Here is a 22,713-nt window from a genome sequence, read left to right on the forward strand (position 1 = left end):
AAAAGCCGTTGGCCGACCGCACTTTGTTGGCAATTCGAAGAGCGTTGGCACCTGACTCTGATCAACAAGTGGCAAGTGGAAAGTAGAAAGTCCTAGCACGCGGTGAAGTGTTCGGTTTCTGAAAAGTTCACTAAAAGTTACCAAAAGAAAATTTCGAAAGAAAATTATAACTGACGTCGGACAATTTGCGTGCAGCTTGCGAAATAATATTTATTGAAAAATGTGGTACAGCAAGTGCAGTTGGACATTGGTAGTGTTGGTGGCGCTCTTTGCTCTCGTGACAGGTAAAATAATACTTTTAAAAATGTTTAAATGGTTGAATGATTTGTTATTTAAAGCCTGCGTTTAAACTTAAGATCTAATCAAGAATGTTGATTGAGTGTTGATTAAGAGCGTTATTTTAATGTCTGATATACATAAGTACAATCATATATTTTTATGCCTTGAAATTCAAATAATACTTCCTTAATTAAAACAGTTAATGTACATTTTGGTTCATACAGAAAATGGATTTCAAAAAGATTCCAATCATTGCTTGTGGATTTCTTATATTAAGATATTAATTAATGTCTTGGCATAATATGATAATCAAGATATATAGGAAACAGATAAAATTATGTAAGTTTTCCCATTGTCTATCATTTTTAATATTTTTAAAATTGAAAAATTGGGGAGAAATAATTATCTCAATAATTTGAAGTTCAAATTTTGAAGATCATTTTTTCTTAATCTAAAACATATATTTCAACAAAATAGCAATAACACAAAGTACCCCACCGAGTTACATACTTTTGGGCGGAGGTGCTGATGAAATTAAATGTTTTGCTTAGTCACCTAGTTCGAAGAATTCGGGTGACTATCTAGACCATAAAAATACCAAACTACTAGCTGATTAACTAACTGGTAATACGTGTTATGAATATCATGGTCATCCGGGTAAACTCCAGCTCCCATTTTCCGATCTCACCCTCCCCTCCTCTTCCATTTGCGCCTCTAATCCGCTTTATCAGTTGGAGTTTTATGCACATTTTCCTGTTGATACGCCTTTGTTTGCTTGCCTGCCCGGCGGCTTCCCTTTTTGGGGTTTTTCTACGTACTTTCCTTACTCACTGCGAATGCAGACTAGCAGGCGGAAGCCCGGGGATCGGGGAAATAGGGCTTTCCACCGCGGGTTGGAGAGATCAGGGGCTCGATTTCACCATCGGAACCGACACACTCCCCTGCCAACACGCTTTTAACGCTTTCGATTGCCATCGTAAATTAATCCGAACTGCGTGCCAAACACCATCACACGGATAAAAAATATTTAGCAAGATTTTAATGGTTAAAAAATATAATATTTTAAAATATTAAAAATAAAATACTTTAACTAAAAGTTTAAAAATATAAAGAAAATAGTTCATATTTGTATGATCTGATATTTAAATACGTTAATAGCTTACTAAGTTCTTAAATTTAGTTTGAAATACAAAAAGAACACTCAAGGTAAAAATATATAAATAATGTTTTTAGCTGAAATAGAAACCACTGATTCCATCCCATATTTTTCTGCGTGCATCCGTGACACGGTGGTAATGGAAATTCACGTAGTTTGGAAACCCACGGAGTTGCGTAAAGAGCGTCAGCAAGAATGGAAAAATAAAAACGCAAACCCATCCCGAACGTGTGAACCCGTCAAGCTGTGCCGCCTGCAGGCGTTGCAATTGTGGGTTTCGCCTCCGGTTAGATAGATACATATATACTCACTCCGCGATTCCCATGCAGATTGGCCATGGCCGAAAGAACAGCCTTCCTGCCGCGGAAAAATGCGAATTGGGTTAGGTTCAGGTCGAATGGCGATGGGCGAATTTGCCAAATTATTTTGTGAGTGTAGACGACAAGTTTATCTTGACAAATGACTATTTGGGTTTTCATGGTTTCAATTCATAACATCTGATCTGCCCTTCAATCAGTGAGCGAAATGCTGATAAGGCAAATAATTAATGCGTTCGTATAGGAATCGTGGATATATTTAATTTATATCAATAAATGCCTTTTCTCTCTAGCATAAATTTTGTTGATATCTCAGAATGTCATGACAAAATTATAATTAACAGCTCACTATTAAGCAATTAAAGAAATTAAATCACACCTCTAATGTGGTCGCAATGACTTTATTCTGCTCGGGGATTCCCCGAAAAAAATTAGACGACACTTAGATAGCCGCAGTGCGTTATTAACCCACTGCTGCTAAAATTCCCCATTAAATGGGGTTTTCTGTTAAATTGCGTCGCACTTTCAGGTCATAAAAATAGACATTATTCAGAAGTGGAGACGCCAACGCTGGCCAAGATCAAGGATATGGCTATTAAAATGCTCTGGTCAAGTTAATTAGGTATCTCTGCTGCTGACTGGGAAGGGCCATGGCATGGGTGTGGAATTCCGCTGAAGAGGGCCATTAAAATGGGGGCTGGGAACTCGTTTAATGACAGCCCTTCGATGCGGCGACCCCAAAAAGGCTTCGATGTCGGCAATCGCTATCTCTGATGGCCGCCATGGCTGTCAACAAGTGTGGGTTCCATATGCACGGCTACGCAGGGGCTGCCCGGCAACAATTAATCCACGGTTTAAGTAATTGACAAATGATTACGGGTTTGATATATGGCCAGGGTAGCAACAGCCGCACCAGGCATGATGGAAATCGTCTGGCCAGGCGAGCGTGTATACTATATGTATATTTATCTCGGCTTATGCAAACGCCAATTCCGCCGCCCCTCCTCCTGACCTTTTTGGGCCATCTGCGTCATGGAACTTGTTGCTATTTGGCGTAACTCCTGCTCTTTGTTGCAGATCCGCCTTCCAGGCGACTGACAGTTGCGCAAAGCGTATTCACATGCCTCACCGAGTGTCCTCTGTCCCCAGCTGAGTCCTCCTCCTTATTTCATGCTGATGCGTTGCCGTCCATTTGTATGATTAGTTCTGTGCCGCCACCTCTTCCACGTTCTTTTTTTGGCACACAATGCACGAGTGGCATCAAGGACATTGTGTAAGCCAGGACGTTATGAACAGCCACAGGTTGGACCTGCACGAGGATGAGCAGGTCAACTGGGTTGCTGGGAAATCTGAACTTGGGGGCAGAAGATTAGGCAGCGTTTGTAATATTTTTGGCAACAGTTATGCAATAATAAAATGTTATGGGGCTACTTTAAATAAAAAATGTTTGAGAAAGTTCTTAAAAGGTAATCAAATGCTTATCTATCTATTAATATGATACAACGTATGATTTTGGGTTTTCAATAGGAATTATATTGTTGTCTGCAGTGGTATATTTCCCCACAGTGTTGTTGAATTTTTAAACCGCTAGGATGCAGGACTGCTACACCTTGAAGTGCCCAAGCCGAGTGCATTACTCAACCCACTCCGACTTGGCATATGAGTTCCATAATGGTCGCATTTATCATGGGTCGCGACATTAGCAGCCAAGCACACACAATAAACTTGTGCTTTTTACACGGCAAGTAGCAGCAGCATCAATGGGCTGCTGGTGAAAGTAGCTTTTACTATAGAACCGTAAAAAAGTGAAAGTTTTAAAGCCCAGGCTTAGGCTCGCTGCTGTGCTGTGTAGGTTTTCTGACACCTGGCTGCGTTTCTAGCAAATTTACTCGCGCACAAAGTCTTAGAGCTGCGGCAACTGATGATGATTTATACTAAATTGGAAAAAATGTTGTATACTTTCAGGTTCCTGCCTGGAATACGGACATTCCTGTTGGGGAGGTAAGTGGTTCGCCGGCTAAGCTCTGACGCGAGCCGTTCATCACAACTGGCCCAGGAGTCGTGACTCATGTTTATGTATTCCACAGCTCATGGCAAGCGATCCGGCGGGAAGGCGGTCATAGATGCCAAACAGGTAAGAGGAGAAAGGGCATGAGAACGACCTTTGAGTATAGAATGAGTTAATTAGCTGAGAACATACGCCTGCCTTCATTTTAATATAAACTTTGTTTTACCTTTTAACAGCATCCCTTGCCAAATTCATATGGCTTGGATAGCGTGGTGGAGCAACTGTACAACAACCAGAACAACCAGGACGAGGACAACAACGATGACGACAGCAACAGCAACGCGAATGCGAATAGTGGCAACAACATACCACTGGCAGCTCCAGCCATTATAAGTCGTCGAGAGTCGGAGGATCGGCGAATCGGTGGCCTAAAGTGGGCGCAGCTGATGCGGCAGCACCGCTACCAATTGCGCCAGTTGCAGGATCAGCAGCAGCAGGGGCGTGGCAGGGGCGGGCAGTACGATGCGGCAGCCGAGAGTTGGAGGAAACTGCAGCAGGCTCTGCAGGCCCAAATCGATGCCGACAATGAGAACAACTCGGGCTACGAGCTCACGAAGTGAACACTCCGAGGCCAGTTGCCAAATTGAAATTATGCAGATAACACGCTAGCTAAGCCAGAAGAACAGAGGAAAAAGCGAAATGAAAAGATATTTATCACACGCGAGATCATTGCATGCCGGGCATCAATTAACAAAAAAATCAATTTAAATCAATTAACGCAGTCGGAAGAAGAGATCGGAGCAGGCGCACTTAACACGTAGAATTCGTTGTGGTTTTTTATTATTAGACTTACTGAGCCGATCAGTGGAATCCTTTGGCCATATTGCGTCACTGGCTGGATGCCGCAATAATGGCCTGCTTCGTTTTCGTTCACTTAACCGTACTTAATCCCTAACTAAGCATATGCAGATACGCAGATACGATCTTAAGAATTACCACTAATAAAAGCTAACATTGAGTGCACATGTCTGTATTTGTATTTTAAGCCTTGATTTTGGCGGGTATCTGGAAGCAGGCCGCATCCCCATGCTTATCGCCCAATCCCCAGTGGATCTCCAAGCTGACCGTTGGGTAGACGGGCAGGATCTTGAAGCTGTTCTTATAGGTGTACACCTGGCCGGCCTTCAGGGGGCAGCCCACCTTCTTCTCGCCAGCCTCGTCGTAGATGTGCGGACAGGCGCTGGTGCCGTAGTATCCTGGGAACGGCAGCGGCACGTCCAGGATAATGCCCTGGATGTCGGAGGTCAGTTCCTGGAAGTCGCGCTCCGGCCGGATCTTCATCTGAATGCTGGCCTCCGTGTTGCGCTTCAGGATGCACTTGCTCTTGGGGCAATTGGAAATGGAGACGTCACCGGCAGCTAGGGCCTTGGATTTGGCTGGGCAGAAGAAGATGTATAGGTTTTATACAAAATAAATCAACAATTAATAAAAGAAAAATCTCAAGTTGCTTTCAACCAAAACAAAAACACAACACTGCAATCTTTAAAATTATCCCAAAACATCTTAACAGTGGAATTTGTACTTTTGTTTTGTTAATATGTATATTTTGAGTTTTATAAAGCCTCTAAATCAAATTAACATAAAGTTATAAATGATACCTAGTTAAGTGTTAATTGGATTCCCAAGAAATATAATAAAAATTGAAACAAAATCCATTTATAACTCAAAACGTTAAAATGTTACTATTATTAGTTTACGACAACGCTTATCTTTAAATAGATTGTTCCCTTAATTAAACCAGTATTCACTTTCAAAGCTTCAAGTTAAGTAATGCAAGAGTGTGGCCTATTTTATTATAGTTCATCGACTTGTTAATTGTGCTGTTGGTTCTTAATTTTAAATTTATCTAGTTTTTACTTACATTTTGGGCACTGACTGACATCCGTGGACGACGTGAAGCCGATCAAAGCGGCAAAGATCAGAAATAATCCTGAGCTCAGCTTCATTCTGATGATGATGTTGTTGTGGCTAATTGTAAGAAAAGTAAGACGAATTTAACGAGAGGTCGCTAATTGCTGGTCAACTAAATTGGACCCGGGCCGGCCGAGTTCGAGAGCTTTGGCCTGTTTGATAACACACTCGAGTGGTAATGGCCAAAAACCGGTTGCAGTTGGGCCAGTTGGAGCAAAAAATAAAATACGAAAGATCGACCTTGACTGCAAATCATCTCACGAAAATCACAAAACAACGTTAAGTCGGCAATTACAACTTGGACAGCAGCACAAGGCGACTTTTGTACGAGATAGAAATCTTACAGTTGGATGCCAACTAGCTTGCACTTATAATAGATTTAACATTTATAGATGCACTTAATTTGATTTTGACTGCGAGAAGTTCTGTTTGCTCCCCTATTAGAGTCAATCATAGTGGAAAACCCCTAGATGTACGCCAATTTACCACTTTTCCTGGCAATTGCTGTCAATTTCAAGTGGTTAGCTATCAGGCTTTCAACGCGGAGCTCTCGGGAGCTAGTACTTTAAGCTACGAACAACGATCAGCAACTGAGCCACCGATCTCATCGCATGCTCATTTTATATATATAAAATCAACGCCGACTGCTGATTCACGGGCCTAATTGAGTACTGCCCATTTTCTTCGCCTGTTCGGCGTGCTAAGCGCTTAATTACATTAAGAAATGAAGACTATTAACGTTTATAGGCCATATCCATTTACTGTTTACATGTCAATGTTTTTGTTTACTAAACCTAAACCTTAGAAGAAAAGTAAAACCTGCTATATACTCGCTGTAATGAGAGGTCTATTAAAAGAACCTGAATTGAAAGGAAAACTTGATTTTTATGATTCTAACCAAATCATTTGATTCCACATCATTACAATATTTTCTGAGAAAAATATTAGACAGTCTCAGCAGTGTAATCACTTATTTCTCACAAGTTTCGACCTTAGATTTGACCATTTTTAGCCAGAGGCCAACAAAGGTGCGAATTGACTGCCTGCTTTAGGCCAAATGATCAAGTAACCGCGAAGTCTGGAGCCCATAAAAAGTTTTGCAAATCATTTTTGTGTGGCCCAAACAAACAAGAGTGCTTAAAATGCAAATTGCATTCAAATGAACACACATATAGACAACCTGATGCCATATAACAAGCGTATACTCTCTGAGATCGGCTTGTGATATGATATCGTAGTCATTTAAGCCCTGTCAAGAGATCGCCAAACCGAAAATGTTGTCTCATTTGATATGCAAGGCAGCTCACTTACGTCTTCTGAGTAAACGCCTCAGTTTAGTTAAACTGTTTAAGAATTATCAACGCAATACCCTTTGTTCATGCCATCCAGGAAGTTGATGACTTGTTGAGTGTGACGCGCCCACTTTTAAGTTCATTCCAATTAGCATTTAGAAAGTCGAGCTTCCAACGAAACCGAGAACACAACAAAACGAATTGAAATCGAAATCGAAATCCAGTACTTTACGGAAATGAGACTACACACTCACATATAAAAAAGTGATGAGAGTTTAGAACTCACAAGCAAATAAATGTTAATAGTTGCCCTTTGCTGAATGCAAATGATATAAAGGTGCTCTTTTACAAAAAAAAAACAGATTTGATATGCAAAAAGTCACGTCTTTTTGTGATTTTTGGTATATTCATACACTGTATGAAAATTAGAAATGCCACGCACGAATTACAGATTATATTTTAACCCTTTCTTACTTTAAAACTTTTTTTGTTTGATTTTAAATAGGTGTGCTAACGCGCAACTGCAACGTTTGGAGCTTGAAATGCAACTGACAGATATCGAAACCGAAAGCTGCGCCCAAATAGATAAAAATCCCACTGAACTGGCCGGTTTGTCTGGCCTGAAAAACTTTACACAATGCTGCAGAATTGAAAGTTTCCGGCCTTTTGTGGAGTAGGTATAGGAGCTGTAGTGTTTCGAGCGGTCAACGTTCAATCAGTTGCTGCTCTCAGCTGAAATCGAGAGGAAAGTGAAGGAAACTCGTACTATTAGTTAGGAAATACTAACTGCGCTTTGCGTCTTTGTTGACACTTCGCATACGGAACGAGCTGGAAGTGGCAAATATTGGGGAAGTGTCGATTCATTGTTCGTCAAACGCGGAAGTCAAAACTATAACGATTATTTCCTATTGAAAAATTACAATTATTTTGGTTTTACTGGTTCGAAACATACAAACTCATAAACAAATGTTAAAAAACGTATTTTCTTTCATTTCTTGTATATAGAGTTATTTTTCAGTGCATTCAAAAATGTTGCAGGCATTCACCACTAGATGGCGCCATTTTTCATTTACATGTTACATTCTTTATACGTCTTACACCACGTACACGCCGCTAGGTGTCGCCACGGCAAAATTTGACATGTAAAAATATTGTGTAAGAACTTAAGCGTGTAAGTAAAGAAATATGTATAAAAAGTCTGTAAATTATAAGTTATTAAATGCTAAGTTATTCTAAAAATAAACTTAGTGCGGAGCAAAAGAAAATTCATCTTTGATAATCACTGCGATATTAATTATGCATCACAATCGATACGGACACAGCAATTTCGATATGATGACGAGACTGTGTATTCGATTGGATTTGAGTACTTTGCGGTTGTGACTCATTTTCAATATCCATGGGCTCAAGTGTTGGATCATAATCATTATCATCCACATCCATGGGTTCTACAAGCTTGACTCGTAAAGGAGGAGGAGATCGCTTGAGTCGCATATTTGGGAGTAAGCTTTTGAGCTTGGTTCGCAGAGTTGATTTAACCTTCATATTGAAGGGAAATAATGAGTGAGTGAGCTTAATAGAAAACGCTCAAATAATTGCTTGTAATATTTGGCTTGTATAAAGTTTTTATATATGAATGCTAACGAGCAACAACGATAAGGCTTTTATATATATGTATATCTTTGTAACAAGGTCAACAAAAATCTCTTTATAATAACGCGGGGGTGGACCCCAAAAATGCGCCTATTTAAGCGTCTTGCCGCAGAAAATGCACTTGGGAATTATAATCATTTCCAATTGGTACACTCATAGTAAGTGAGCGAGTTGCACGACTTGCTATCTCGCTCTCGCATTCTTCGTTCTTCCCATCCACATTCTTCTGCACACGCGCCACATCCGGTTTAACTAAGGAACTTTAAGCGCAGCGGTCTTCCTTTGTTGTGGATCAACTGGCTAAAGCGTGGCTTTATTAGAAAGCTTCACGGGCCAGAGGATGTGAGTTCAAATCCCACAAAGGACAAGAGTTTTTTTTTTTTCAACACCCCGTTCAAGCCCTGATTCAAAGATTAAGTTCTTCATTCTTATATTGAATCATCAGTTTATTCATCTTCACTCCGTTTTTGCATTTTAAATAGTATGAACTACATTTGAATTGTACAATCTAGTTAATAATTAACATTTAGCCCATAATAGTACACAATGATGCGCATGTATTTGCTTATTACTTTATGCTTTTAGTTCTGCTGGGTTTTTGAGTTTTGTGGGTATTCTGTTATAATTTTGTATTTATCTTTTGCCTATCAACATTTACATTTACTAATATTTGAAATTAATTGTATTACACTCAAATCTTTGCTATAGGTCTACGATCTACATAGCAAAGGGTTTTATTTTCAAAGCCGAGCTGATCTGATGTGTGCTAACTAATCGGAGAATTTATTACGTATATCATTGCGAATCTTAAGCATAATTTTTACACAAGTTGTATTCTTCTTTAAGGGTTTTCTTTGCTCTTTATAGAAAAAAATATACAATTACAATTAGACCTTCAATTAAATACATTAATTAAGCATTAATTATTACATAATTGTGCTAATTTCTTTTGTTTTTCATTTATATTTTCTGTTGCCGATTTCTTGTTTCTATTTTCCTCGATGACTGCTGGCTAGCAAATATTTTTCCATTTAGTTATCGAACATTTAGTTTACGTTTTACGCTGTTTCTTGTTGTTTATTATCAGTAGAAGTATTATTATTATTTGTGGGTTTCATTACGTCAAGGTTATTAAAATTAATATGTACAAAGTTGAACCTAATAACTAAACCGTGTTTTCAATTCAATTCAAATTTCCCTTCATTGGTGGCCAAAGGTGTTTTCTCAACTTTCTGCCACTCAGAGAATTTCACAAATTGTAGCATCTAATTATTGGTGATTAATTGGTATTATTTGTATGCTTCGTTTCTATGTGTAATGCATAACTATATATTTGTAGTTATATATCTATGTATATGTATTGTATGTATGTTAGATTAGAAGCGACCAGATTTATCCTGAAACGAGACAAGAAATGGCAAAAGTTTAGTAAGTCACTTTATAATACGAAATCTGGCAGTTAGCATTCCCATCTTGGGTAAATCAGCCCCAGATCAACACTTCATGAAAGGACAATCAGCTTGTTTCGAAATTGACCAGGATAGCCTCCCACCCAAGTGGCTAATTTATGCAGGGATTTTTTTTCGGGGGTCTAATAGCTTTTGACACTTGACAGAAATATTCATAAGCTGGCTGATGAGGGGGAGATAGAGCACTCGACACTTGCCCCTTCTGCGAATCTGGCAATTTTTATGCAAATTTCCACAAAGGACAAACTACAAACGGCCAGAATTATGCCATAAAAACGACGGCGCTAAACATTTAAAATAAGATCTTTGCCTCCTCAGCCCCCCCGCAATAAATTCTCTCTTTTGCTGGCAAATTGTTGGCGCTCGAAGGACACATAAAAATCAAAGCTTCTCGCTTATCGCTGACAATTTTATTAGTTACAGCTTTAAATTATATTGTGTATGTAGATCACGCGCAGTTTTTATGGCCTGCAATTGAATTTTATGCGACACCCCGAGGACCAGAAATTGCGCGAAGGGAGTGTGAAGCCTACTTATGAGCGCTTTATGGCCGCCACTCCTTGGAGGCATTAAAATTTTTTTTCTGTGTGTGACTGTGGCTGAGTGTGTGATTGACTGACTGTATGCCAAGGCCTGTGATTAGATGTGCCACCGCGCCTCATCCCGCGGCATATTTACAGTGCCTTTCACGGACGGATTGGCAGGACGGACGGGAAGCCACCAGGTGTCCTTGTCACCTCTGGCCTTTGCCGGTTACTGCGACCATTTCTTCCGGCTGTCTTGCAGTTTATTACAAAACACGCTGCCTGTTTGCTTTATAACTTACACAGAAAGAATAATGTGAGATACAAGTTTTCATAGAATATCATTGTGTATTAATTTTGTAATTCTAATTGTTTGTTGAAACAGCTTAAAGTCCAACTGGGTTGTAAAACACAGAACTAACTACTAATATCAAATAACATTATAGTTAACATTTGGTTGCAAACTATGTCTCTCTGTGCACCGTAAGGTGACTGAGTTTGTGGTTGCTGCTGAAGGAGTGCTAGCTCCTGTCACGTCATTATCCTTTGTCCATGCAACAAGTGTTTAAATCGCTCGCAGAGCTTTATTTGTTTGAGCGTGCGTGCCAGTGTGTGTTTGTGTGTGTGTGGGTCCTTAAGGACCTTAAGCAGCTTGTACACAAGCCCTTTTCTCGCTTCCTGGCAATTGTTTTCCCTTCTCTGGGTCGGGGTGAAAAGCCATGGAAAGCGACCTCCGCATCGTGTTGAGTTAAGTGAGTGTAAATGCGGTTTGTTGCCACAAGGACCTTTCCGAACAGGTCCTTGCGTGCGTGTGTGTGTGTGCGAGAGAGTCGGAAAGTGTATGTCTGGCCTCGCTTATCATTGTGGCCGCTGTTGGCAGCTTAAATGTTATTAAATTGCTGACAATTTGTATTATGAAGTGCCGAAGAGCGCGTACATTTCCCCATGCTGACAAATTGATTTCCCGCTGCCGCCAGGATAATGAAATTTTCATTTGAATGCCGATGCAAGGGCGAAATTTAACTTCTGCCTTTTTCCGGCACTTGGACAATTAGTTCTGACACTTCGGCTGGAGCCGGCCAAACCTGTCCAAAGTTTGCCAAACAATCTGCGGGGATTAGCTCCCGCCGGACAAATCCTGTCGCTAATTCAATTTATTCAAACCTCCCTTCTTCGCGGCCACCCGCAGGGAATTTATTAATGATGCACTGGCATTAAAATTTAATCAAATGTGAGACGGAAAAAAGTTTTCGCTCTCTGAATAATTCAGCGAGTTGCGGACAAGTTTTAACACCTAAGCGAAAGTTCTGGTCCTCTTGAAGGTCCTGTGGCTGTCGGCTCTCGAATCCTGTTGCCACGGCATTTGACATAGGCCGCGGCAACGAAGCCGCACATTTTTCCCCATTTTTCTGCTCCTTTGGTTTTTTTTTCGTGTTTCCTTCTTTTTGTCAACTAATAAATTGCCTGAAAATGCCTTTGTGTTTCACGCGCGGTTTCACCAGGGCAACCAACCTGCACCCCCGTTAAATATGCACTGGAAAAAATATAAATTGAGATTTCTCTTCAAACATATATACAAAACATAGTATTATTAAAAAAAATAATTATATTTTAAGCAATAATGGAAGGGTTGGATGATTTGAAAAACTGATATACCTAATATATGCTTTAATATGCCAAGCAATTTCTTCTTACTTTTGATTTTGCGATTTGTAAGAGTGCATACCAATAAGAGAAGGTGGGGGGCATGCCCCACGGTGGCACAACCATCTGCAGCCATAATTTGAGTGTGACTTTATTATGTGTCAAGTCAGTCAATCTGCGGACGATGATGTGATTTCCCCCCGTCTCTCAAATTCCCCATCTCATTTTACAACATTTCAGCGTTTTATAGGCGAACTCCTGGGCAGATGTTGCGGCAAGTTATTGAGTGGCATGTGTCGTTGCTGGCTAATAAGACCGGAGCGCGCAGAAGCAGCCGCCGCTTAAAGTTATATTATTATTATATTTGAAGAATATATAATTCATTTAATGAAATATGAAATCAGCCTACGAACGCACACCGCTTGCAGGCAACTTTAAGATATTAGCATAATCAGAAAAGAACTTCTAGCGGCTGTCAGTTGGGTGAATTATGAAAAGTGAAAGAAATGGAAATCCGCTGCTGATGCTGATGCAATTCAAATTATTCACTCAAATGAAGCGGAGGCGGCGAGGAAAAAACCCCCGGCAAACACAAAAGTTTGCACTTGGCATAAATTTCGAAATCATTTCTTCCTCCTTTTTTTTTTTTTGTTCGAACCCCCCTCCAAGTTGGCAATTTTATTTTATTAGCACGTCATGCGATTGGCGCCAAAACTTGACAAAGTTACAACTTGGTCCTTTAGCAAGTTGGTCCTTCTTTCGTTTGGCATTTCTTTTTCTGGTCGCTTTGCTGTTTTCTAATTGTTGGCTTACAGCACAACTTAGTGTGGAATTCAATTTGTGTGTGGCTACGCACAGGACAAAGGTTTTTCCGAGGACCTTTCCTTTTTTTTTTTGTTTTGCTCGATAAACTTCGGCACAAAGCAAAAATGCGCGGTGACAGTCGCCAGTCGTGACATTGAAATAGAATGGAACAAAAAAAGGAGAGGAGCTAAAAGAATGTTAAGTAGTATCACAAATTACTGGATCAGAGATGAGAGTAATTGAGATACCAGATAAAGTCCTTTGAGGATGTGGGGATTCAAAAGTGTAGACAAATCACATCAAATATTTAAGCTAAATATCTAACATTGAGAACGTTTTGTATCAAAATATATACTACCAATTAATATTATAAAAAAAGTTTAATAAGAAATTCAATTGTTCAAAAAGGGATGTTCTTTAGCATTATTTAAAATTAATTCAAATGAGTGGGAACATATTCATTATTCGTAACTTCAAAAGCACATTTTTGGCATCGAACCCTGTCGAATCTCAGTTTTAAATCCCCGTCATTAAACAACCCCACCTTTCACCCAACTCAAAGTACCAGCTGTCAAGTCATCGTAATTTTTCAATATTAGCAGCGTTTAACACGCTTGATTTGAGCCGCACCCACACCGCCCACCTGGCCACTTGGCCCTCAGGTGGGTTGAGTGGGGAAATCGAGGGACTCGGGAGTTGGGTCAGATATCAGTGGCATGCATAAGTCACCCTAAGGACGTAATTAATTTTTCAGCATTTGCTTTCGGACGCTAGTCCTGGCCCCTGGTCCCAAAAAGGACATCGCAGCAAATCGGGGGAGTTGCCTTGACGAATTTGCGCCGCGGTTTGCATGTGCTGAGATGCCTTCAGGCCATTTTCCCTTGGCTTCGCCATGCTTGGCCAGTCAAATTAGCGCGGAAACGGGGAAAAGGACACTTGGAGGCACGTATCCTTCGTCCTGGCCTGCCAAGGTAGCAAAGTGGCTCTTACATATTTCATGGCTTAGGTAAATTGACTTAATTTGCCATAATTTGAGTGAGCTCCGCGCGCGCCAACCTCTCACTTTAAAAGCACCCAAATTGAAAAGGACTTAAAGCAATTCCTCTTCACTCGATTTTACATTTTGTTTGTTGCTCTCCTGACAATGTATTATGATAATTGAACGCGTGTAATTGCCCTCAAGTAGCGAGCGAAATAAAAAACGAGCGGACACATAATAAGTACAAATTCCACGGCAGCGAAAAAGCAATACGCCAAGTGAATGAAGTGAGTGTCCATAAAAGATTCATGGATGGAAGTGAAGTCAAGTGAAGACGATTTGTATATAAACAGGACACGAAATCGCTGCTTAAAAAGAAAAATGCCAGAAAGAAAAGGAACTGAAAATGGGGGAGTGGTTCCGGTCTGAGCCACTTTTTCACATTTTACATATTCATAAAATGTACGCCGTGAAATGACATTATTAACATAATTTATGCTGTCACATTGAATGCCTTTTAAGGACGATGAAGTTAATTGAAACCGAACGGTGCGGTGAACAGGATAACTTAAGTTTCTAAGCTTTAAATTAAACTGATATTAAACTAATAATTAAAATCACTATCGTTTTAAGAAATCTTTCTATATTGTATTTAATATCTTATTGCTTATATGCTGCAAACTTACTTTGTAAACTTTTTAGTGGCGGTCCAGCTGCGGCTCCTGCTTTCTGCTCACTGATCCTGCAGCTGCTGCATACCCGATAAAGACACCGACTCCGTATCCGCATCCTCGTTTCCAGTTTCCCAACCATCTGCGGCTGCTTACAACTCTTTACACTACGGTTCTTAGAATTAGCGTTTAAAGCGTTCCAATGGCGACACAAACAACACACACGCACACACACAACAACGACGACTACCACCGGCTAACGATCGTCCTAGGGATTGGGATTACGATCGATCCCCCGGTGCATCTAGTGGACCCAGGATGGTGGCGAGGTCACCACGCTGGGCTGCGAGTACTGGACCCGGGCATTCAGATTTGTGCTAGCCGTTTGTGTTGCCAATTCCAAGCTGCTGCTGCTGTTGTTGTTATTATTTAGCAGCAACTGTTGCTGGTGCTGCTGATGCTGCTGTTGTTGCTGCTGCGCCTGCTGCTGTTGCTGTTGCTGCGCCTGCTGCTGCTGCTGTTGCAGCTGAGCCTGCAGCTGATTCAGACTGAGACTGCTGCCGGAATTGCTGCTTATGTTGCTGAGGTTGCTAATGTTGCTGATGCTCAGGGGCCCACAGCTGCTGTTGACCAGGTTCGTGTTGACCGTGGCCAGCGGTATATTGATGTCCAGCAGTCCGCCGTAGCTCATCTCCTGCTGCAGCAGCTGTGGCAATGATTTATACACGTTAGAGTATTTGAATGGATGATTTGGGTTCTCTAACCACTTACCTCCTCGACATTGCACTCGAGATTGCCCACGGGAAAGTTCTCCAGATTAAATTCGTCTATCGGCTGCGCCTCGTTGTTGAGCACCTCCAGGCATTGTCCTATCAAAGTAGAGGCGCAGTTATTATCTAGCATATCGCATCGATACAGGTGGAGTTTCATAGACGGCAGACGGTTAGAGGGAAGATAAGCAGGATAGTGGCACAGATAAGAAGTGTGAAAATATAGCTGGGGCATTCATAATTACCTTCCAAGCTGGTGGACATTTGTTGCTGCTGCTGCTGTTGCTGTTGCTGCTGCTGCTGCACCATCAGTGCGGCAGTGTCCGACGGACCATCGAGCACAACGTTGCTGTACGTGTTCAGGGAGTCCGAGGAGGGCTCGCTGTTTGGATAGGCGGGCGACATTGTTGTGGTTACTGAGTTCGGCGAGAGACCCTGGGAAATAGAGTATAATATTCGTTTAAAAGGTTCAAAATGTATCTTAAAGGTGTTGTTTTGTTTGAAGTGGAAATTTGGAGTAACCTTCTATTTCCGATCCTTAAAGGACCCAGTTTCTAGCTACTACTCACATCTCTTGCATTGTGCATGCAGCTGCAGTTGAGGGACCGGTGCAGCAGGCACTGCGACTGCGGCTGTAGCGTATTGTAGCCGGGGGCGGGGCCGTTGAGGGCGTAGGGCGACTGCTGCTGCCCCTGCTGATGCTGCGGCGGCTGGTAGGGCGGGGGCGGGGGCTGCGAGGGGAGTCCCGAGGCGGCACTGAACCTGCTCCAACCGTACGATCGTTGGGTGGCAAGAACGAGAAGAGATGGTGACTTTATAGATCGGTTTTATATTACGCGAAAAATATCTGAGGTCAGTCAACGTGCAAAGCTCAAGCTAGTTTGATTTTCTATACGGCATGCAATAAATTATATGAAACAACAAAAGGTTTGGTGGGACCGGGACATATTGTGTGACATATATGGGCACTTAAACAAACTGAGGTAAACAGCCATCGAGAACTGACCCTTGCTGCTGCTGGGTGCACAGCGTCAGCTCATCCGCCATGGTGCCCGTCAGCTCCTCGAGCGCCTGGGCGTGGGCCTGCGTCATCGTTGTGTTCTGGTAGTCGACGGGGAAACCCCAGTCGGGCTCGAGATCCAGCGCCCTAATGGGGCTCAGGCGTCCGCAGGAACTGGCATTGGATGAGGCGCGTTGCCGGAAATCGGGCGACAACTGGAAGCCACCGCCACTTTGTCATCGCAGGTAAAAATAAAAAAGAAAAAACAAGAGGAAAACCAATAAATAAAAATGTAATAAAAACGCACGTAAATTAAATGAAATAATCGTAGAAAAAAACTTATAGACAAGACTATAGAGTCGGCACAAGTGAAATGGGATCAAGAAGACTGTGAAACTTAAGCACTTTTTGCTATAATATCTAAAAAAAAGTATCTGGAGATCATGCTCTACAAGCGCTAGTTGGGCAACTAAACTAGATAAATATTATTAAATTAATTTTAAAAATCTTAAGCTCCTATCACCTCTAAAAACTATAAATAAAACATGCTAGATTTTTTAACAAAGAAAGTTAATTAAGGGACTTTTAAAAAGCTTTCTATATTTATAAGGTAATGCCTAAGATCCAGATTTTATATTTCGTTCTTGTTATATGAAAAAATAATTAAGAAATATCTAAGAAGATATAATAGCAAGGAGTATCTATACAATTTAGATTATGTGTAAATAACGCACTAAGAATCAAGAAATGCTAAGCAATTAACTAGTTCTATGATTTAATATACTCTACTATTTACACATCGCAGTTGATAGTTACCTGTGGAGCGGACTCTCGGGGAAGTGGTCCAGCCCCTCGCTGACGCTGCTGCTGGGCGAGGGCGTGGCGTCGTTGAGGCCCACCACGCCCGCCTGACGCAGTGCCTCCACCCGCTTCTTGGCCCTGCCGCGCCGCTTCTCGTACCGGGACGTCTCCATGGAAGCGGCACGACGGCGCACAGACTTGCCGGGCTTGGCCTCCGGGTTCAGCATCCACCAGGAGGACTTGCCGGTGCCCTCGTTTTGGACCCTCATGAAGCGGTTGTGCAGCGACAGATTGTGACGTATGGAGTTCTGTAACGAGATGAGAGAGAAACATATATATATTTTTTTGCAAAAACCAAAAAAAAAAAAAAAGAAAATATTGAATGTAAAAGAATTGCAAAATTTGCAAATCCTTGGGACTCATTGCGCTGATGTAACGATTTGTAAGCAATTGCTTCTTGGGTGGAAGGACAAGGCACTGCGCTTCCTTTTCGCCGCGCTTGTGTGCCATTCAATTGTCTGTCGACATTTTTATGGCTCGCAGTAGCAGAACGAACGTATATCCTCCACTCTCTAATTGGAAGATGTCTTCACCAGACCTCGTCGCCTGTCGCCGTCGTCGCTGTCAATTCATATTTTCCAACAATTGTCATAAATAACCGCGTGTAAGCAGCGTAATGACAGCGAATCGACATCGTCTACACAACCCAATACCCCCCCATCCGCCCCCTCAAATAACTCCCAATCCCGTCTAGGTGGAAAAAAGGACAATTACATGTCATGGCAGTGCTTAAAAAAAGGAGAAGAAACAAATAGAATCAAACACGTTTAGTGTGGATTTGTCATCAGCAGTACTTTCCTTTTTTTTGTGCGGGAGTACACATACATAGGTATCGGGATGACAAAAATTAGGATGGGACCACTGGCAGCCAGGCTAAATGGAGCATTACAAACTAAACTAACTGGTAAAGGCAACTTGACGCAGATTCCACCTAACCAAAAGTTCGCAGGGCACACACAGCAAAAATATTTGAAATAAATCGTACAAAATTCATATCGTGTGATATATTCAAACTATATTAAACATAAATAAAAATGTTAACTAATTAATACTTGTACCCACATTTACCTATAACCACTTTTAAAGGGAAGAATAACTTTAATAATTTTTCTGGGTGGATCCAGCCCGCTTATCCCTTCAAAAAGACACCGAAAAAGCGATTGCGACGCGTCGCGACTCCAGGCGGCACATTGGCGCCATTTATCACCGTTGCCAGGACATGTGAGTGGGCGGTGGAGAATTAGAGGGCGGATGGGGGAGTGCGGGATTTGGGGTTTCTGTCAGACGCCCGCCTGACGACGAAACCTGTTCGCAGACAGGAGCAACAGCCCCCAACTCCATGGACTTTCTAATACTTTGCGGGATTTGCTTTACCATTTTCACAGATTTTTTCCCTTTATTTGCGAAAACTTTTACTTGGCGTCAGTGGATGCTGCTTCTCTGTTGCGTCCGTCGTCCTGTAAGTCCTGTAATGACATTTTTGGTTTCACTCTGGCCCCCACATCTAATTTTACCCCCTTCGCATAAAGTTATCATTTTTATTTAAATGTTTAAGTGCGCCGCCAGCGGAGGCGTCTTTGCCATTTCCCATTTCATATTTCCCTCGCTCCCAGTTGGCGTGTTCAAACATTTTCTTTTTCTTGGCAAACGTTCTGATTATGCTAATGGCCAGATTGCGGAATTATCCAACCAACTTCCGCCCAGGAACAGGATGTCCTCGGTTTGTGTGGGTGGGTGGGTGAGTAATGAGAAATTATTTGTGGTATGGAAAGCGTGGAGGTATTTATTTGGATTTGAGTGGAAGGTGGAACAGGGTCATCTAATCAAACTTTTATTTATCCGATTCTAAAATTGAATACTTTCTAATGTTTTTAAACTATTGCTTGTGGAATTTTCAAAAGTAATCACTTAGTTGTTACAGAAACGCCAAACCTTAAAGACAAGTTCAAAGGGGGTTGTGCTTTAGGCATTCCAACTCAAGGCCATTAAATCAAGGCGAAATGCAAACAAATGGCATTCATAATTTATGGCACACACTTCATTGAATATTCATAAACTTAAATCTCGGCCAGAGAAAAAAGCCTAAAGAACGCGAGAGCATTCAGAACATTCACAACACATCTAACTAATTGGGCCTATTAAATCGAGAGAGAGATATATACGCAGCTCGGCGACAGCGACCACATGCCGACCAGATATACAGACTATATAGTAGTGGCAGTGATTACCAAGGAGCTGCATCATGTGCTGGAAAAATACACTCCAAAAAAATATGGTTCTCAAAAGGTGCAGTGCTTCAAACCTTGCAGTTTAAAGCATAAAGATTTTCCAGATGAACAGATTTATATAACTTTTGAAGTATATTTATTTGGTCTCCCCGTTTTTTTCAGTGCATTTACACACATGTATGTAGGTCACCACATCACCCCACTCCACAATATTCGCATCCATGGCAAACGCAGGAAAAGCAATCGGGGCAAAACTGGGCTTCCATTGAATTCACTTGGAGCGCCAAATGAGCAAAAACCCAGAAATGGAAATTTCATACATTTCTGGGGGAGAGTGGCTATATCGTAGTCAAGGATATGCGGATCCTTATTGTGTACAATTAATGTGCATCGAGCGTGAATCACAAGGAACTAAACCAAATTGAGTTGCCAGAGGAATTCACTAGTGACCCAAAATCGATGGGTGGAAATCGTAGTTAAAGTTTCCCGTTTGACCAATTACAATTATTACAGCAAAACTTTTATTTATGGGCGTGGAATCCAGCTCCCTGATTCATTTCTTTATAATTTATATGAGTAATTGGGGTGTGGAAGGGCGGGTCGCATCAGCAGCGGGGGGTAGCACTAAAATATATTAAATCTGCCAGCTCGTTTCATTTCAGTTTTTCCTATATACGTCGAGCAATCCCATTTTTTTTTCTCCTCCGGGGTGACTTGAGACTTTATCAGTCTCTGCTCTTGCCTTCCCCTTCCCCGCCATGAAGGCAACCCCTCACCATTGCTGCCCATGATACGCTGTCATCTCGTATCAAATATGCATATTTCATTGGGCCATTTGAGCGGCTTATTGGGGAAACGGAATCGCGACATGTGGCGCTAACTGGGTCGCCTCCAATGATCCATGTCTTCGAACAAGTGGCTTTCGAGGAGGTTTAGGTACGTACCTTTTAGGTAAAGACCTTTAACCTAAGATCAAAATGTCAGTTCTATGTCTTGATTCTTTTAATTAAACTTAAAAGAGCTTATAATATACGATTTTTAGGTACTTATGGTATATATTCAACGGTTTAAAACCTATTTCTGTGCTTAACTCATCATTTAATCCAAGCTTTTTTTTTGTTTCATTGCAGCGCGAATGTTCTGTGACCAAAAATATCAAACAAAACGCGAAAAAAAGCCAGATCTATATCGGTTTAGGGTAAACGGTTAACCTCTGAAAAGCGCGGAGAAGGTTTTGGGGGGTTTGGGGCGGAGTTCCAGCGCCCCAATGCCAAACAGCTGCAGCGTTTCTCACACACAAATCAAATGAACCCACAGCACTCAATGGCAACATACACACACATAGAGGCATAGAAAAAAAAAAGATTATTCGCATTTAGATGTGAAATTGAGATATAAATTTTTGAAACGACACTCTTTCTAGCTGAATGTTCAGTGCCCTGCAAACTGGTTACTACCTCGCCAACCCCCCGATTCATTCGGCTAATTGCTGCCGACCAGGTTGAGCAGTTAAAATTTAATACCGAAAAAAATAAGATAAAAAACCAGTGAGAACAATAAATGCTTTAGAGTGACAACCTAAAGATACCCTCAGTAAAATAATCAATTTATTAAATTCTTTGATTAATTTACTCGTTCCGAGAAATACAGAAATCGATTATTACCCAATAAAAATTCTAAATTCAAAATACTTCGAAAACATTTCGAGTTTTATTGATTTTCGAAGCTGTTGATCTGCAACAATCACTTTTAATGCAGTAAATCGGATGATTAAGTTTAAAATTACATCCGTAAAGCAACAAATCATTCAAAATTATTAACCCATAATTTAGCTAATCCACATCAAAAGTTTACCCTTGAACTCTGGAATAACCGCTTCTAAAAAAAACAGACCAGTAAGTTTGGTCTCCGATTTTTTTGCTGCCTCAATTGTTTGAACAAAACATTTTGTTCGACTGGCCAATTTGTAAACACTTGATCCCCGAGTGAACCAAAGACTAAAGACTAAACAAATCGGCCAGATACAATTTATGATGATGGCGATCTGGTTGTGGCTCTTGTCTCCCGGCTCTCAGGAGTATCTGCAATCTGTTTACCCAAGACTAATTAATTGTTTAAACAATTTCAGCATTAGCAAGATGGCAGCAGACGATATTCGAGCAATTGTTTACCCCGAAAGATCATTGACAGTTGCCATTAAATGGCAAGCGATTTAGAAATCCATTTCGAATCGTATCACGATCGACGTATCCATTGGATACCGAGTGATTTATGGCGCGTGTGCAACGAATTTAATGTGCCCAGATGCGAAGCCAATCAACACAATCGATAGAGCCTAATGCCCAATGGCACCTGTAATTGATTAGATAATGACCCAGTAATGACCTAGACCAAGTGAACACACAAAGTTCTGAATCGCGACCAATCGATCGGATATAGAAAGTGGCGCACTGTTTCGTCCATCGATCAAGTTAAGTCCTAAGCTGAAACAAAATGACACTTTTAGCCCTACGTAAAGCTGGGCTAATTTAAAAGGGAAAATGGCAAGCGAACTGGAAAAAACCGAAGTTTAAAAGTTGCTTCCTTTAAAGCCAGACCAAAATCAATATTTGAACAATTTCTATATCAAAAACACATTTGCAAGGCAACAAACAAAGCAAACAAATGCGAAATTCAAACTCTGGCAAACTAAATAAAAGAGCAATAGACATAGGACAAACACTGGGCCCTAGCAACTGATATAGACCAGCACGCTCCCTTCTTCTCCATATACTATATTGTAAAGATATGTGAGCACATAAAACACGCGGCATTATCATCGCAATGATGATGTGATGATATGATATGGAATGGCAAAAGTTTTCTCTTTCTACGGCTCAGTTTTGTATGTTTCGATTTAGGGAGTTTACTTTCTCGCTTTTCTTTTTTTTTTTTTTGGCAAACTTTTATGAATGCCAGTGGACGCGCGGCAGGGGCATTGGTATAGAAAAGGATTCTTCAACAAAGCCGCCAAAGACGATTAATCGCAGGACACGTTGGCGCCTGCGTGCCAAACGGAAACGGAAATCAAATGACAAAAAATATACA

At 41.2% G+C, this 22,713-nt stretch overlaps 3 protein-coding genes across 5 annotated transcripts in view; 1 reads left to right on the plus strand and 2 right to left on the minus strand.

Moving 5' to 3' along the window:
- Positions 1 to 3: 3 nt before the first annotated feature.
- LOC6728146 (neuropeptide CCHamide-1) lies at positions 4 to 4,783 on the plus strand. The gene is made up of 4 exons (XM_039296014.1): positions 4 to 284; positions 3,718 to 3,753; positions 3,840 to 3,886; positions 3,997 to 4,783. Exons 1-4 carry the CDS (start codon positions 221 to 223, stop codon positions 4,378 to 4,380), a joined length of 531 nt encoding a protein of 176 aa, XP_039151948.1. The 5' UTR covers positions 4 to 220; the 3' UTR covers positions 4,381 to 4,783.
- On the minus strand, positions 4,571 to 7,612 carry LOC6728147 (ecdysteroid-regulated 16 kDa protein). 2 transcript variants are annotated; one of them, XM_016175290.3, is made up of 3 exons: positions 7,498 to 7,612; positions 5,682 to 5,788; positions 4,571 to 5,196 (listed from the first exon to the last, which is right to left on the minus strand). In XM_016175290.3, exons 2-3 carry the CDS (start codon positions 5,764 to 5,766, stop codon positions 4,802 to 4,804), a joined length of 480 nt encoding a protein of 159 aa, XP_016034757.1. In that variant the 5' UTR covers positions 5,767 to 5,788; positions 7,498 to 7,612; the 3' UTR covers positions 4,571 to 4,801. The 2 variants fall into 2 exon arrangements, with proteins under 2 accessions (XP_016034757.1, XP_016034756.1); XM_016175289.3 differs by lacking the exon at positions 7,498 to 7,612 and adding an exon at positions 6,218 to 6,364.
- A 1,034-nt stretch (positions 7,613 to 8,646) lies between these two features.
- The window catches only part of LOC6728148 (forkhead box protein O), a 30,809-nt gene continuing 16,742 nt past the window's right edge, over positions 8,647 to 22,713 (minus strand). Inside the window, exons 5-11 of one of the 2 annotated variants that reach the window (XM_039296015.2) lie at positions 17,354 to 17,646; positions 16,544 to 16,768; positions 16,107 to 16,299; positions 15,783 to 15,972; positions 15,539 to 15,636; positions 14,783 to 15,473; positions 8,647 to 10,073 (exon numbers count right to left, since the gene is read on the minus strand). In XM_039296015.2, the coding sequence (XP_039151949.1) occupies positions 15,072 to 15,473; positions 15,539 to 15,636; positions 15,783 to 15,972; positions 16,107 to 16,299; positions 16,544 to 16,768; positions 17,354 to 17,646 (1,401 nt within the window). In that variant the 3' untranslated portion in view covers positions 8,647 to 10,073; positions 14,783 to 15,071. Of the gene's footprint in view, positions 10,074 to 14,782; positions 15,474 to 15,538; positions 15,664 to 15,782; positions 15,973 to 16,106; positions 16,300 to 16,543; positions 16,769 to 17,353; positions 17,647 to 22,713 lie in introns of both variants that reach the window. The other variant, XM_016175288.3, reaches the window with a different exon arrangement.

Source organism: Drosophila simulans, chromosome 3R (genome assembly GCF_016746395.2).
Source record: "Drosophila simulans strain w501 chromosome 3R, Prin_Dsim_3.1, whole genome shotgun sequence".
NCBI classification, from domain to species: Eukaryota; Metazoa; Arthropoda; class Insecta; order Diptera; family Drosophilidae; genus Drosophila; species Drosophila simulans.